The sequence below is a fragment of the Salmo salar genome, chromosome ssa12 (genome assembly GCF_905237065.1).
Source record: "Salmo salar chromosome ssa12, Ssal_v3.1, whole genome shotgun sequence".
Lineage (NCBI taxonomy): Eukaryota > Metazoa > Chordata > Actinopteri > Salmoniformes > Salmonidae > Salmo > Salmo salar.
This window is the reverse complement of record NC_059453.1, coordinates 59862801-59879845: the sequence shown is the minus strand read 5'-3', so window position 1 is coordinate 59879845 and position 17045 is coordinate 59862801. Positions and strand designations below refer to the sequence as shown.

The window sequence follows — 17045 nt, the reverse complement described above, 5'->3', positions numbered from 1 at the left end:
CCACCGCGGACACCCCATATTTCAAAGACTCCACTCTGGCAGACGGTTCAGGTGAATCATGACCAAAACCGCCCATCACCTGAACAGTTTCTTCCCTCTTCTGTGGCCCTCATCAAACGGCCATCAAGCTCATAGGGATTAAGTGACTTTGTATTGAGCCAGTTACTGCACTTTGTCATCAATGACCTCAAATACTAATCTGCACTATAATACATTTGCACTATGTGCACTTCCTCACAATACTGTATGCACTGTATACATTCACCACGGCAGCATCCCTCCCTCTGCTTGAATGGATATGTCCCCTCTGTAAATTGTATATTCACACTGTTTTCCACCTACACTCCAGAGTTTTCTGTTCACTGTTCCAATAGTGCATATTCTGTATGATATCTATGTGGATTTGTCTGTATTCTGTTTGTATATTGTCTATTGCTGGCATTACCTTCTCAGTAAGACAGGTCCTGGGTATGTGTAAATGTACTTGGTGAATAAAGGTGATTCTGATGATGATATGGGGCCACCACCGATTTGGCCCCTGGAGCGGTTGTCACCCATGTTACAAAATGAAAGGTTAAATAAAATAAATGAACACTTCCAGGAAGGAGCAGCATGGCATTAACCTTGATGCAGAATTGAACAGCACATGACTGACAGGAACGACTCTTCAGTCAATTTCCTGATATGCGGGGCCGAAAGCAAGGGACAGAATATTGTTTTGGGCTCTTTTTATCAGCAGCCATTTTGGGAGACGACCGTAACATCTCCCAGAGAATAAATGCTATGGCCCAATATCTAAATCTTTTTTTTGACATTTATTCATGTGTTATTCAGTGCATTTCTATTTCGAACCGGCAGAGGCGAGAGAGCCTAGCGAGCCGGCTGAGGCATAGGTGCCAGCTATGACGTGACAGCCTGACGAGCTGGCTTAAACACCCCTGGATCCGTCGGTATCAGGCCCGGACCCGACGTCACCACCAACCGGAACGTCAGCACTTCCCGATGCTTCGTATGATGGCTTCTGCATTCTGTAAGGACCGACGCCGGAGATGAGAAGCAGGTACGGGGAGACAAACATTTAATCGGGAACGTGTGCGTAATGATGATGGCAGAAGTGCGCAATGCTGGGGAGCCTGGCGCCCTTGAGCGCCAGGGGGGGAAGAGCGGGAGAAGTCGTGACAATACATGTATCTACATCTGTGCCAAATGGTGATTGTATCACAAGCTGAACAATTATTATGCTTAGCTGCCAAACTATTATCAGGGTGGCTTCTATTACAAAACAGCCTTACTGGCATCATGTAATACCACAACTATTTTTACATAGTGAGGTACATAATCATGTAATGTGATTCAGATCTATTATTTAATCTCCGTTTTCAAATGTTAGACGCTCCCTTGATTTTCATGCATATCAGTTCACAGAACCATATATAGAATCCATCATACTAGTTTCAACCAAAAAGAGATTACAAGCAAGCATTGGAACTTCCCCATTCACCATGTCACAAATGGAACTCACTCAATGTCACTCGAATCACTCTTGGGGGTCTGCTCCTGGCTGACCTGCATGTATTAATCTGATATCTCACACAAGGCTACAGTTGTGCATCTAAAAGGGGAAAATGGACAGTAATTTTATGGATCTTGTGAGGTGCTCAAATTCAATTGCTGCGGTCCCATGCTTTAGATTTGGGGATGAGTCCAGCGTGTGGAGGAGTAATGGGCCTCACATGCTGACCTGCCTGGTCGTCCTCAGTGTCTGTCAGAACTCATCTGGACCCGGCCGGCTGGCCTGGTCAACCCGGTGGCAGCATCAATTGGAGACCTCATGATGCAGGGAAATGGACTCTCTACTGATGGGCCAACGTCCGGCTCCAATTTACACTGGGATCAAAAGTTCTACGTGACAGAAGCCCTTTGCCTATCCATGTACACTACATGACCAAAAGTATGTGGACACCTGCACGTCGAACATCTCATTCCAAAGTCATGGATATTAATATGGAGTTGGTCCCTCCTTTGCTACTATAACAGCCTCCACTCTTCTGGAAACACTTTCCACTAGATGTTGGAACATTTCTGCGGGAACTTGCTTCAGCTGAGCCTTAAGAGTATTAGTGAGGTCGGGCACGCATGTTTGGCAATTAGGCCTGGCTCGCAGTCTGTTCCAATTCATCCCAAATGTGTTTGATGGGGTTGAGGTCAGGGCTTTGTGCAGGCCAGTCAAGTTCTTCTATCCCAATCTCAACAAACCATTTCTGTATGGACCTCGCTTTGTGCACGGGGGCATTCTCATGCTGAAACAGGAATGGGCCTACCCCAAACTGTTGCCATAAAGTTGGAAGCACAGAATCATCTAGAATGTCATTGAATGCTATAGCGTTAAGATTTCCCTACACTGGAACTAAGGGGCATAGCCCAAACCATGAAAAACATCCCCAGACCATTATTCCTCCTCCACCAAACTTTACAGTCGGCACCTAGACGTTTCCACTTCAAAATAAGACCAGGGCAGCTCTTACAGTTGATCAGGGCAGCTCTAACAGGGCAGAAATTTGAGGAACTGATTTGTTGGAAGGAGGCATTCTATGACGGTGCAACATTGAGTAAGGCCATTCTACTGCCAATGTTTGTCTATGGAGATTGCATGGCTGTGTGATCAATTAAAACACCTGTCAGCAACGGGTGTGGCTGAAATAACTGAATCCACGAATTTGAAGGGGTGTCCACATACTTTTGTATATATAGTGTAACTACCACTTATACATATGAATCATATACATTTTATGATGTTATCGTATTATTGACTTACAGTATGTTGTTGTGCCCATAAACAAGTATTGGCTCTGTAGGGGGTGTGAGGGTTTTTCTGTGCTATTGTCTGTCTCTGTCTGTCTCTGTCTGTCTGTGTCTTAACCACCTGTCCCTAAGAGGAGCAGCCGTGTACATCTGGCCACGTGGCTGGATGCGGAGATGCAAGGACAGCAAAAGTAAAGCACTGTCACTGTCACTGTCAAGGGCAGGCAGCCAGGCTCAGAGTTAACATAGGACAGACATCTGGGACTAGAGCAAGGGCCAACCACCCCTCCACCCCCCCACCCCCATCTCTGCATTGGTCCATCCCACAGACAGAAGGCACAGGGGTTAATGATAAAAGCTCTGTGGTGGAGGGGGGTTACTCCTCTGAGAATCCCCTGTGACCTAAAACTGCCATATTGGGAAAAATATGTAACATCTTGACACCAACTAGAAATTCACGATCAGGGTGAAATTCTGAATACAAATGGAACATTCCTGCAGCAAACATAGTATTTGTCATAGGAAGGAAGTGAGGACATGGCATACAGTACGTGCCTGATATCACACACGCACGCACACACACACACTCACACATACAATTAAGCAGATCGAGGTAATTCAAGGAGATGGTTAGTGGAGAAAGTGCCGTATAATGAGTAGGAGCCAGCAGAGTTCACACACATTTTATGTAAATGAATCACATTAATATGAATGGTGCAGAAATAATCACCCTGTGTGAGACAGGAGATCTTCAGTGTAGATACGAGGGATCTGCATTTATGGACATTCTAAGAGAGAGGAGAGTAACACACATATGGGCTTCATCCCAAATGGCACCCTATTCTCTATTTAGGGCCCATAGGATTCTGGTCAAAGCTAGTGGACTATATAGGGTAGGAAGTAGAGCGCCATTCGGGACGTAAAAATTGATTTTCACTATTGCAGTTCATGTGACTTATAGAATTACAACAGTGCTGGCTGGCTGCCCTGATGCATAGTTAACATTTAAATGGTGGGTGGACGGGTGTGGCTGAAATAGCCAAATCCAACTAGTTTGAAGGGGTGTCCACATACTTTAGCATATCTAGTGAATCTACTCATCTCATCAATCCCGTCAAGTAGAGGTTTGGAGGTTTACATAATGTTAAGGTCCATTTACAGGCGAATGTGCCGTCCCTAGACAAGGTTGAAGTGAAGTATGACCGAGTCATAATGCTGTTCTTGGTATTGCTCTGCCTTCTGAAGTATAGTTTGATATTAAATAATGTGCTAGACTGTAGTGACCCTTGAATGTGTGGTGGAGCAGCTATTGATGGTTTGGTTACTAAACCATCCCATTTGTAAGAACAATGATTGAAGAAATCCAGTCAGAATAATACCAACAAAATCAAGGTCATTTTCAATGGACCAAAGGTAATGTTGAAAATGGGCATAATAGCTATTTTTGTTGATTTAGGCCAGATTCCCTCAGTCAGCAAAAACTTGAGTGTATTGTTAAACATTAACAATGACGATCAATGACTATCGACTATGGAATGACAATGTAATCGTCTAAGTATGTAGGATATGTATGCATGCAAGTTCCAGATTCTCACAGGGTAGAGTGCTGCACACAAAGATCCTATACATTATTTATATTATATATACAGTACTATGTAATTATACGGCGCTGTGTTCTGTATTGATTCTAACAGGGTAGAGTGCTGTGTTCTGTATTGATTCTAACAGGGTAGAGTGCTGTGTTCTGTATTGATTCTAACAGGGTAGAGTGCTGTGTTCTGTATTGATTCTAACAGGGTAGAGTGCTGTGTTCTGTATTGATTCTAACAGGGTAGAGTGCTGTGTTCTGTATTGATTCTAACAGGGTAGAGTGCTGTGTTCTGTATTGATTCTAACAGGGTAGAGTGCTGTGTTCTGTATTGATTCTAACAGGGTAGAGTGCTGTGTTCTGTATTGATTCTAACAGGGTAGAGTGCTGTGTTCTGTATTGATTCTAACAGGGTAGAGTGCTGTGTTCTGTATTGATTCTAACAGGGTAGAGTGCTGTGTTTTGAATTGATTCCAATAGGGTAGAGTGCTGTATCTTTCGTTTATCGACATGCTATTGTATTGACATTCTATTTTGACCGTCACAGAGTCACAGTCATCCGTCATTCCCCCTTGCTAACGCACTGGAACATTGGAGTGCTTGGATTGTCCTGAAAAATGCATTAAACAATGCCCACATTGATTTCTACTTGCGTTGTATAAATATCATATAATGAGCTATACAACATCTACTTAGCTGGGGCAGTTTCACGATGGGGGTGTACACCATCCTAGAATCTGTTATTAACTAACCTTGTCCACAGGCTAATTCACAGCCAGCTGGTGGGTGAACAATACCTTCAAAGATATTTCCCAACTTTGGTAGCCTGGCTGACATGACCCACGTGACTCACAGCGCAGGAAGACTGTGAGAGTTAGCAATTAGCCAGACTATAACTTTAGCTGGTCCACTACAAGATCTGATTAGGAGGGGAACACAAAACGTGAACAGCATCACCATCTTAACTCAGAATTACACAGACAGGCTTGAACCAAAATGGAGCCAAAGGAATTATACAGGAGCAAAGTGACTCAATGTGGAGCTTCAATACAATTTGGCCCTTACGCACACAACCCCTGACACACCTCTCTAGTAGAGAGTATTTTATTTGTTAATGCTATCGGCCATGGCAGGGTTATGACCAATCAGGGACCATGTGACTACTCTGAGTAGAGTAGTCTATTTAACTGCAGCCAAAGAGACATTCACACAACACTGTGTCTGTACAGCAGTGTCTATACCTGGTACTCTGTTATATCAACTAGGGGGAGATCCCACATCTTAACAAATATCACAGCATCAACATTGGGCTGTGTTTTAAGAGTCTACATCATTGGGCAAGACCTATTTCAGCCACATAACCTTCAAAATGAAAGATCAAATCTGGTAAGTCATTGCTTTTCTCTTGACTTTTTCATAGCGTTTTCTGGTGTCCATATTTTTTTTACAGGATTAAATCGATCTCTTATAAGTATATCTATCTCTTATGTGGTTATGGAGATCCTTACCGCTTAGGTTAGACAAAAGAATACCTCTTCGGCAGTGTTATGGCAATATGAACGACTTCTGTAAGGCAACTCTTGTGGTCTGACAGACAACAGAACATCTCACTCATACTGAAAGAAATGTATCTAAGTATATGATATACCATGACTTCTCAATAAAGTGAAAAGGACAAGGATTTTTTTCTTTTACTTTTACATTTTCTAATCATCGATTCAAATCATTTTCTTCTAATTGACCCTCCCTAACCCTGTGTTATACACCCTTAATGTATTTTAAGTAAAATCACATGTGGTTTGGATTGCAAGACATTCCAGTATGTGAACATTCACAATGCAACATCCAAGACCTTTTGTCCTAAAATATACCTCTTTTTGTACTGGAACTAAATTGTCAGCGAGGGGACCGTTACAGGATAGTTATTTTACCCAGAGCTCCCTCTAGACAGGATAGTTATTTTACCCAGAGCTCCCTCTAGACAGGATAGTTATTTTACCCAGAGCTCCCTCTAAACAGGATAGTTATTTTACCCAGAGCTCCCTCTAAACAGGATAGTTATTTTACCCAGAGCTCCCTCTAGACAGGATAGTTATTGTCCCCAGAGCTCCCTCTAGACAGGATAGTTGTTGTCCCCAGAGCTTCCTCTAGACAGGATAGTTATTGTCCCCAGAGCTCCCTCTAGACAGGATAGTTATTGTCCCCAGAGCTCCCTCTAGACAGGATAGTTATTTTCCCCAGAGCTCCCTCTAGACAGGATAGTTATTGTCCCCAGAGCTCCCTCTAGACAGGATAGTTATTGGCCCCAGAGCTCCCTCTAGACAGGATAGTTATTGTCCCCAGAGCTCCCTCTAGACAGGATAGTTATTGTCCCCAGAGCTTCCTCTAGACAGGATAGTTATTGTCCCCAGAGCTCCCTCTAGACAGGATAGTTATTGTCCCCAGAGCTTCTTCTAGACAGGATAGTTATTGTCCCCAGAGCTTCCTCTAGACAGGATAGTTATTGTCCCCAGAGCTCCCTCTAGACAGGATAGTTATTGTCCCCAGAGCTTCCTCTAGACAGGGTAGTTATTGTCCCCAGAGCTTCCTCTAGACAGGATAGTTATTGTCCCCAGAGCTTCCTCTAGACAGGATAGTTATTGTCCCCAGAGCTCCCTCTAGACAGGATAGTTATTGTCCCCAGAGCTTTTTCTAGACAGGATAGTTATTGTCCCCAGAGCTTCCTCTAGACAGGATAGTTATTGTCCCCAGAGCTCCCTCTAGACAGGGTAGTTATTGTCCCCAGAGCTTCCTCTAGACAGGATAGTTAGTCCCCAGAGCTTCCTCTAGACAGGATAGTTATTGTCCCCAGAGCTCCCTCTAGACAGGATAGTTATTGTCCCCAGAGCTCCCTCTAGACAGAATAGTTATTGTCCCCAGAGCTTCCTCTAGACATGGTAGTTATTGTCCCCAGAGCTCCCTCTAGACAGGATAGTTATTTTCCCCAGAGCTCCCTCTAGACAGTGTGAGTCACAATGTTCTCCACTTCCTCCCTCAGTTATGATGACTATCAGAAGACAGCCAGCTGGCTCCTGTCTCAGACGCAGCACCGGCCCAAAGTGGCCATCATCTGTGGCTCCGGACTGGGCATGCTAGCTGATGCTCTCAAGTGCCAGGACTCCTTCCCCTACTCCGACATCCCTGGGTTCCCACAGAGCACAGGTGAGAGAAAGTGAAAGATAAATAGAGAGAGAGATGGTGAGATGGAGAGAGAAAGAAATGGAGAGATGTAGAAAGAGAGAGTTGGGGGCCGGGAATATTGACATTACCAGTGGCAGAAGTTTGTGTAACATACAGTACATTGATTGGGAAGGGAATGCATTCAACCGAAATGTGTCTTCCGCATTTAACCCAACCCACTGAATCAGAGAGGTGTGCGGTGCTGCCTTAAATCGACATCATTGGCGCACGGGGAGCAGTTGTTGTTGGGGGTAAAGGGCAGAATGGTAGAATTTTCCACCTTGCCGACTCTGGGATTCAAACCAGCGACCTTTCTGTTACTGGCCCAACTCTCTTAACCGCTAGGCTACCTGTTACAATAAGATCGTAGCATGCATTATAATATTAACGATCAACACAACCAACCTAACACACCACAAATGGCTATGCTGACCACTTTGGCCATCCTGACAAACGGCCATACCTAACTTGGAATCTTTGTAATGTAAATAAACCAGCATTAAACTTTAAACATAGGGAACAAGTTTAACAGCGTTGTTAAAGGTGTGTTTTTGAACTGTTGTTTACATAACAACTGTTTATGTGTGTGTGTGTGTGTGTGTGTGTGTGTGTGTGTGTGTGTGTGTGTGTGTGCGCATGGCTTCACAGTGCAAGGACACGCTGGGAGACTGGTGTTTGGGGAGCTGAAAGGGAAGACGTGTGTTTGCATGCAGGGACGTTTCCACATGTATGAGGGACACTCACTCTGTAAGGTCAGTACCAGATCATAGCGGTCAGTATCGGGAAACAAGTGTTAACGCACATCCCACATCCCCTAAACAGACTTTCACTGTCCACTCAGGGAGCAAATATTAGTACCAAGAAACACACCAATCTAATATCCTGCTCTCATTTGACCCAGGGTAAATACCAAGCTTTGAATTGATCACCAAACATTTGTATTCTTGGAAGTCATTCAGAGGTCTCACGTCTGAAGTGTTAATACTGTAGCTGTACGGAATACACATTAGCGAAGTCCTCATTCCTCCTCAACCCTCACAAAAGTCATCATGTCTCAACCAAGCACAGTTCAAGCCTCACCCCTCTCACCCCTCAGATCTCACCAGCCTCCCCTTGCATTACACCAAATTTAGTTCTTTCTTAAAGAGGAAGGGTGGAGGAGGAACGGTTACTAATATGGATTCCATATTCCCGGGCCATTAATGGACACGATTCTAGAGAAACACTAGAGAAAGAACTAATACTGTAATAGTTATTTCTTGCAGACATGTGTATTATTATTTTTAAATGAAAAGCATGACGTTTAGTCCCGCCAGGTCTTCATCAGGACCTTTGAAGGCTATGAGAAACAGTGGGACTCAACACTCTCCCACAGCTCTGTATTTGTTTTACTGTTTAGATGATTATGACATGATGTGTTGCATTTCAACATCATTTATGATCCAAAGTGAAGGAAAGGTTATGCGCCCAGGGTTCTAATGAACAGGGCATGCCTGGGACTTGAGGAGCTCTAATCTGGTTATGAAACAGCAGCTGGTAGGGTAGCTGGTCTGTCTTCCTTTCTCCATTGGGCTCTGGCTTGGGAGTAATCTGCAGCATATGAGGCCCATGTGACTGGGGCTGCTGATCACTCACTGGGAGGCAGTGGTTGGCTGACCACCAACCCACTCACTCACTAACTCACCCACTCACCAGCTTTGTGTGTATTGTTGTGAATTCTTAGATACTACTGTACTGTTGGAGCTAACTGTTAGCACGGGAGAGTCCATGACTATGCCCCAAATACAGTACTTTTGACCAGGGGCCATATGGTAGTGCACTATAAGCACCATTTGAGACGCACCCAATGAGTCACAGCATCCGACCTTGGGTGATCACGTTGACCTGCATCACATGGCTAATTCACTTGCACGCTAATTCAACATTACGCCATTCAATGCTTCTATTGTCTTTCTTGCACAACTCCAGGTTTTATGAAGTCGGCTCTGGGCTCAGGCAGTTACTCAAGGGGATATGTAGACCCACTTTAGGCTTACTGAAGCTGTGCTGTATTGCACCTTGTTTTGAGTTTAACTCTCTACCTTTCTCCATCACATCATCTCTCTCTATCTCTCAGTTCAATTCAGTTCAGTTCAAAGGGCTTTATTGGATCCAGTATGTGGACACCTGCTTGTCAAACATCTCATTCCAAAATCATGGGCATTAATATAGAGTTGGTCCCCCCTTTGCTGCTATAACAACTTCTACTCTTCTGGGAAGGCTTTCCACTAGATTTTGGAACATTGCTGCGAGGTCGGGGACTGATGTTGGGCGATTAAGCCTGGCTCGCATTCGGCATTCCAATTCATCCCAAAGGTGTTTGATGGGGTTGAGGTCAGGGCCCTGTGCAGGCCAGTCAAGTTCTTCCACACGATCTCGAAAAAACATTTCTGTATTGAGCTCACTTTGAGCATGGGGCATTGTCATACTGAAACAGGAAAGGTCCTTTCCAAAACTGTTGTCACAAAGTTGGAAGCACAGAATCGTTTAGAATGTCATTGTACCCTGTAGCATTCACTGGAACTAAGGGGCCAAGCCCGAACCATGAAAAACAGCCCCAGACTATTATTCCTCCTCCACCAAACTTTACATTTGGCACTATGCATTCGGGCAGGTAGCGTTCTCCTGACATCCGCCAAACCCAGATTTGCCAGATGATGAAGCATGATTCATCACTCCAGAGAACACGTTTCCACTGCTCCAGAGTCCAGTGGCGGCAAGCGTTACTCCACTTCAGCCGACGCTTGGCATTGCGCATGGTGATCTTAGGCTTGTGTGTGGCTGCTCGGCCATGGAAAGCTTGTGTGGCCTACCACTTTGCGGCTAAGCCGTTGTTGAAAGTCACTGAGTTCTTCAGTACGGGCCATTCTACTGCCAATGTTTCACTATGGAGATTGCATGGCTGTGTGTTCGATTTTATACACCTGTCAGCAACGGGTGTGTCTGAAATAGCCGAATCCACTCAATTTAAAGGCTTGTCCACATATTTTTGGCCATGTAGTGTATGCTTACATAGCCAAAGCAAGTGAAATAGATAATAAACAAAAGTGAAATAAATAATAAAAAATGAACAGTAAACATTTCACTGACAAAAGTTTCAAAGGAATAGAGACATTTCAAATGTCATATTATGGCTATGTACAGTGTTATAACGATGTGCAAATATCGGTGCAAAAATCTCTCTCTCTGTCTCTCTCTCTCTGTCTCTCTCCCACTGTCACACAGACTACCTTTCCCGTGCGGGTATTTAAGCTCTTGGGGGTGGAGACCCTGATAGTGACCAATGCAGCAGGCTCGCTGGCAGACAGCTACCAGGTTGGGGACATCATGATCATCAAAGATCATATCAACTTCCCTGGTCTGGCCGGGCTCAATCCCCTCAACGGGCCCAATGATGAAAAGTGAGTGAGATCCTCTAGTCTAGTGTCAGTGGTTCTCACTAGGTCCTATTTACTAATTACCACAGACAACTCCGAAATACCAGAAACGACTCCAAAGAGCCTTTGGTGCTTTGTGACCCTTCAGTGCTGTGGTTCAGTGGCCTACATGCTGCAGTAGAGACCATCATTGCTTGGTGTTCTTTATTCCGCTTCATAGATGGACATTCACATTCATATTCATCACAATTCTTGAATTTGAACATTGTTTTCTTGTGTTGACCAGGTTTGGTCCCCGGTTCCCTCCCATGTCTGGTGTGTATGACAAGGACCTGCGGAAGATAGCCTTTGACCTCTGTAAAAGCATGGGCGTCTCTCAGTTCATCCAGGAGGGGGTTTACTGTATGGTGGGAGGTCCCAATTTCGAGAGCATCGCAGAGGCCAGACTCCTTCACAGACTAGGGGTGGACGCTGTGGGTGAGAGAACTAGAGCTTGTTCACTCCCAGATAGATTCTAGCCTGGTCCCAGATCAGTTTTTGCTCTCTTGCCAACAATGCATTCTAGATAGATTTGTCTATTAAAGTAGTTGGTGATTGGTGCCATGATAAGATATCATTTTGGGGCAGAATCTGCTCAGACATCTGAGGTGTGCTTTGTACATGATAATATTGTCCGTTCATAAAAATCCAGGTGTCCATTCTAATGCATTCTAATATTATGTGAGCAGCAGCAGGTGTTCATCTTCCTTCTCTCCGCTTCTCTCCTCCTCATAGGAATGAGCACAGCACCAGAGGTGGTGGTAGCCACCCACTGTGGCATGAGGGTGTTCGGCCTCTCTCTCATCACCAACAAGGTGGTGAAGAGCTACAATGACACAGAGGCTGTCAACCACGAAGCTGTACTGGAGGTCAGCAAGCTGCGCTCGCAAACGCTGCAGATGCTGGTCACGGAGCTGGTCAGCCGGATGGACATCAACAACAACACCACTTGAACTGAAGAGAGCAGCGAGATGCGAAGCTACACCGAAACCTTTCGAATTCGCTCGTCATGATGAAAACATTCAACAGCGACCCGGCCAATGGCACCCTATTCCCTAGTGCACTACTTTTGACCAGAGCCCATTGCACCCTATTCCCTATAAGTAGTGCACTATAGGGTGCCTGTTTCGGATGCACAACAAGGATCCCAAAAAGATTAGTCAAAATCACTCAAAATCTTGCAGCTACAGTAGGCCTATTATGCAAGCATGGTGTCGTCGTCAGTGACTTGAATAGTGCTTGGGTTAAATCAAAAATAATGTTATCTGTTCAGTGTGTAAATGTAATGTATTGGGGGTGGCAGGTAGCCTAGTGGTTAGAGTGTTGGGCCAGTAACCGAAAGGTTGCTAGATCGAATCCCCGAGCTGATGAGGTAAAAATCTGTCGTTCTGCCCCTGAACAAGGCACTGTTCCTAGGCTGTCGTTGTAAATAAGAATTTGTTCTTAACTGACTTGCCTAGTTAAAAAAAAATACTCTCATTTGTATTTTGTGATATCACTACTGAGGTTTAACTGTGGTATATATTGTATTTGGTGTGAAAAACCGGCACACTCAAATTGACAACTTAACTTATTATTTTTCAGCTGTATTAACTCGTCTTTCTATCCAGAATTGTGTGCTAATACATGTTCACAGATAATAAAAGTGAAAGATTATAATGCAGCTCTATTCTTGATGAATTATTATGTAATACAAATCAATATGTCACATATTACGAGAATTACATAGATTCATATAATTGTGCACATTCATATTTATGTATTTATATGGTGGTTTCATTCATGTAAAGTACAATCTATTTCAATTGTATATTGTTACTCAATGTTTGTCTGATATTGGGTACGGATTGCACAGACAATCAAATGTTTTATCAAATAAAAAAGCATTGAATTCTGAAAGAATTGTGTTATGTCATTTTCCTGTACATAATACATAGTTCACACAAGATTTACGGTACGTTGCCTGTAAAGACAAATTAGGCAATATTACACTTCATATACATCACAGAAGACTGAAATATATAAAAAACTGTTTGACATAGAAACACAGGATTTTCTGCCGTTATGTAAAAAAAAATGTTATTAATTAGGAAATTAGGAAAAATATGAATAACATTCCACCCATGAGGCCACTACGTCATTCGGCTGGAGGAAAGGACTACACAGATAAGACACACTTACATCCCCCTGCCCTGATCAGAGTTAGTACACATATATTTTATAGTAACTTGAGTGTCAGGGGAATGTGTGGAACTGCTGTTATATAACCAAATATATATTTTGAAACAGAGCCCATGCCCTAATTTTTTTGAGTTTGTAGGTGCTTGTATAGTGCACTCGGAAAGTATTCAGACACCTAGAGTTGGTCCCATTCTTCTCTGCACACCCTCTCAAGCTCTGTCAGGTTGGATGTGGCACGTTGCTGCACAGCTATTTTCAGGTCTCTCCAGAGATGTTCGATCAGGTTCAAGTCCAGGCTCTGGCTGGGCCACTCAAGGACATTCAGAAACTTGTCCCGAAGCCACTCCGGCTGTGTGCTTAGGGTCATTGTCCTGTTGGAAGGTGAACCTTCGCCCCAGTCTGAGGTCATGAGCGCTTTGGAGCAGATTTTCATCAAGGATCTCTCTGTAGTTTGCTCCGTTCATCTTTGCCTCGATCCTGACTAGTCACCCAGTCCCTGCCGCTGACAAACATCCCCACAGCATGATGCTGCCACCACCACCATGCTTCACCGTAGGGATGGTGCCAGGTTTCCTCCAGACATAACACTTGGCATTCAGACCAAAGCGTTCAGTCTTGGTTTCATCAGACCAGAGAATCTTGTTTCTCATGGTCTGAGAGTCTTTAGGGGTCTTTTCATGTGCCTTTTACTGAGGTGTGGCTTCTGTCTGGCCACTACCATAAAGGCCTGATTGGTGGAGTGCTGCAGAGATGGTTGTCCTTCTGGAAGGTTCTCCCATCTCCACAGAGGAACTCTAAAGCTCTGTCAGAGTTACCACGGGTTCTTGGTCAACTCCCAGACCAAGGCCCTTCTGCCCTGATTGCTCAGTATGGCCGGGCAGCCAGCTTTAGGAAGAGTCTTGGTGGTTCCATTTAAGAATTATGGAGGCCACTGTGTTCTTGGGGACCTTCAATGCAGAATAAATGTTGTGGTACCCTTCCCCAGATCTGTGCCTCAAAACAATCCTGTCTTTGAGCTCTATGGACAATTCCTTCGACCTTTTGGCTTGGTTATGGCTCTGACATGCACTGTCAACTGTGGGACCTTGTATAAACAGGTGTGTGCCTTTCCGAATCATGTCCAATTAATTGAATCCAATCAAGTTGTAGAAACATCTCAAGGATGATCAAAGGAAACAGGATGTACCTGAGCTCAATTTAGAGTCTCATAGCAAAGGGTCTGAATACTTATGTAAATAAGGTATTTCTGTTTTTTATTTTTAATAAATGTGAAGAAATGTATAAAAACCTGTTTTCACTTTGTCATTATAGGGTATTTTGTGTAGATTGCTGAAGAAAAAAAAAGACTTAATACATTTTAGAATAAGGCTGTAACGTAACAAAATGTGGAAAGAGTCAAGGGGTATGAATACTTTCCGAAGGTACTGTATGTGCTTTAGAAACCTTAGAATCTGATAATATAAAGAAATAAAACATGTAACCTGGATTAACCTCTGTAGGACAATTTGAGAAAGTTGCTTTTTCGATCCACGTTTTATATTTTTTTCCTCCCCTCACTCAGCTTTGCTAGATATCATGCACATTGATAGCTTGATAGCAAACGTCCTCGCCAACTGCTTTTAATAGTAACCTTGGACAGCAGACAGTCTAAATAACACTAAATATACAAAAACATGCATAAATATCCAACAAAGTATTGTAACCTGTTAGCTTTTTGCCACTCCAGGAGAAGAGGAATAGCGACGCAGCTTGTATAATTGCACACAGGCTCATCTGGAAAAGGGAGGCAATGGGTAGCTGAAGAAGCTCATTCCTGTTGACCCATCATTCCGCTGGCTAAATATTAGGCCTAATATTGCAGTAAATTTGTCATCACCAGCCAATGTGATCACACCAGTGCATGCTTTCTTTAATTTCAAACTCCCTACCAGTTATCTTGGCTTAAGACAAATAGCCTACTAGTGATTTGTTGTATAAGTTAGAAAAACGTATGCATGTTGAACCCACCATTTATTAGTTAAATATAAGGTCAAGAAAAAAATATGAAATGGGAGATGCACTTGGTGCGTTCCCCCAGGCTAAATGCTGTAGTGTTTCTGTGACAATAGACAAGAACAGCTCAAAGACAGAACTACATATATATTAAATGGAGATAATAAATGCATTAAAAGCATGTCTGTGAAGCGTTGTGATTGAAATGGACAAGTTTGATGTCGGACAACAACGGAATGTTCATGATTTAATGGTGCCAAAGACGGTAAGATGAATGGTAACGTTTTACACTGAGGCATTGGCGGGACTTTTAAACATAACACCACTATAAAAGGTACATGTTTTGTTAACTAACAGAAATACTTTCAGATATAAAGAAAAGGCGGTTAAAAAGTTGACGGCACGGTAAAGTTGGTGGCTTTTCACCTTGGCATGAAAAGGATATTGAAAGAAAACAAGTATTACAGAAGCCATTTTATAGGACTGTAAAGGTGTTAAAGCCTATACGGAGAGAGAAGCTGAGGAAGACACAGTATGGGAGGAGAATGAGAGGAGATGGAGAGGCTCAGTTCTTCTGACCAGGCACTGCTTATCAGTATAACAAGACAGCATCTATACTTCTATATGAGGAACATGGATTCTCTGGCTTTCCATGGCAAATATGTGGTTTCAAATAAAATAATGATTCTTCACTTCTGTAGATAATAGTCAGCACATTACAATTGAGCTTTATGTGATGATATAAACTGCTGAAGTCTGTAATCTGGGTATGTATTTTGTATTTATAGATAACTTGTAAATAAATAATCTTGTCCTGTTCAGAAAATACACTGTATGTCTTATTAATCTTTACAATCTCATCATAATGATTGTTTATTTAAACACTGTGGCAATGGTTATAATTGACAGTCAAACATGAATTTATTGTAAAATAATCTGTGACACTTACAGTGGGGTCCGAAATTATCGACACCCTTGATAAAGATGAGTAATAATGACTGTATAAAATAAATCATACAAAATGGAGCTATATTGTATGCTTAAAATAATGGGGAAACTATTGTTTAACAAGTAATACTTAAAAAAAGAATAATTATTGACACCCTTAAAAATTAGTATAAATAAAGTACTCAAAAGCTTAGTATTTGGTCCCATATTCCCATAACAAGCTTGTGACTCTACAAACTCGTTGGATGCATTTGCAGTTTGTTTAAGTTGTGTTTCAGATTATTTGTGCCCAATAGAAATTAATGCTAAATAATGTATTGTGTCATTTTGGAGTCAAATTCATTATAAATAAGAATAGACCATGTTTCTAAACACTTCTACATTAACATGGATGCTACCATGATTACAGATAATCCTGAAAGAATCATGAATAATGAAGAGTGAAAAAAGTTAGAGTGTCAAAGATCATACCCCCAGGACATGCTAACCTCTCACCATTACTAATAACAGGGGAGGTTAGCATGTCTTGGGGGTATGATCTTTGACCCTGTCTAACTTTCTCACTCATCATTATTCACAATTCATTCAGGATTATCTGCATAGTGTAATACCATTCAGCACACCCAACCCACACACCCTTCCCCAACTACTGTATGTCTTATCTCTCCACTGGGAGAGTTGACCAAGACAGTTCCATGGAACCTTGAATCATGGTGATGACAGAGAAAAGAGCAGGGTCCATAAACATCAATGACACACATAGAAATACAATGACTAGTCATACTAGTCAGAATTACAGTTGAAGTCGGAAGTTTACATACACCTTAGCCAAATACATTTAAACTCAGTTTTTCACAATT

At 42.8% G+C, this 17045-nt stretch overlaps 1 protein-coding gene across 2 annotated transcripts; it reads left to right on the top strand.

The window, feature by feature from the left end:
• Window positions 1-5496: 5496 nt before the first annotated feature.
• Window positions 5497-12960, top strand: LOC106565393 (purine nucleoside phosphorylase). Of its 2 annotated transcripts, XM_014132458.2 has the most exons (6): window positions 5497-5776; window positions 7428-7591; window positions 8258-8361; window positions 10874-11049; window positions 11312-11502; window positions 11800-12960. In XM_014132458.2, the coding sequence occupies exons 1-6, from the start codon at window positions 5760-5762 to the stop codon at window positions 12015-12017; spliced, it is 870 nt and encodes a 289-aa protein (XP_013987933.1). In that variant the 5' UTR covers window positions 5497-5759; the 3' UTR covers window positions 12018-12960. The 2 variants fall into 2 exon arrangements, with proteins under 2 accessions (XP_013987933.1, XP_013987932.1); XM_014132457.2 differs by lacking the exon at window positions 5497-5776 and having other exon boundaries at window positions 7405-7591.
• Window positions 12961-17045: the final 4085 nt, after the last annotated feature.

Excerpts from the sequence above, each read along its gene's own strand:
- LOC106565393 (XM_014132457.2), top strand. The coding sequence starts at position 7,405 with ATGTTCTCCACTTCCTCCCTCAGTTATGATGACTATCAGAAGACAGCC. Across the intron at positions 7,592-8,257 it reads TGGGTTCCCACAGAGCACAG|TGCAAGGACACGCTGGGAGA; the intron begins GTGAGAGAAAGT and ends ATGGCTTCACAG. Across the intron at positions 11,050-11,311 it reads AACGGGCCCAATGATGAAAA|GTTTGGTCCCCGGTTCCCTC; the intron begins GTGAGTGAGATC and ends TGTGTTGACCAG.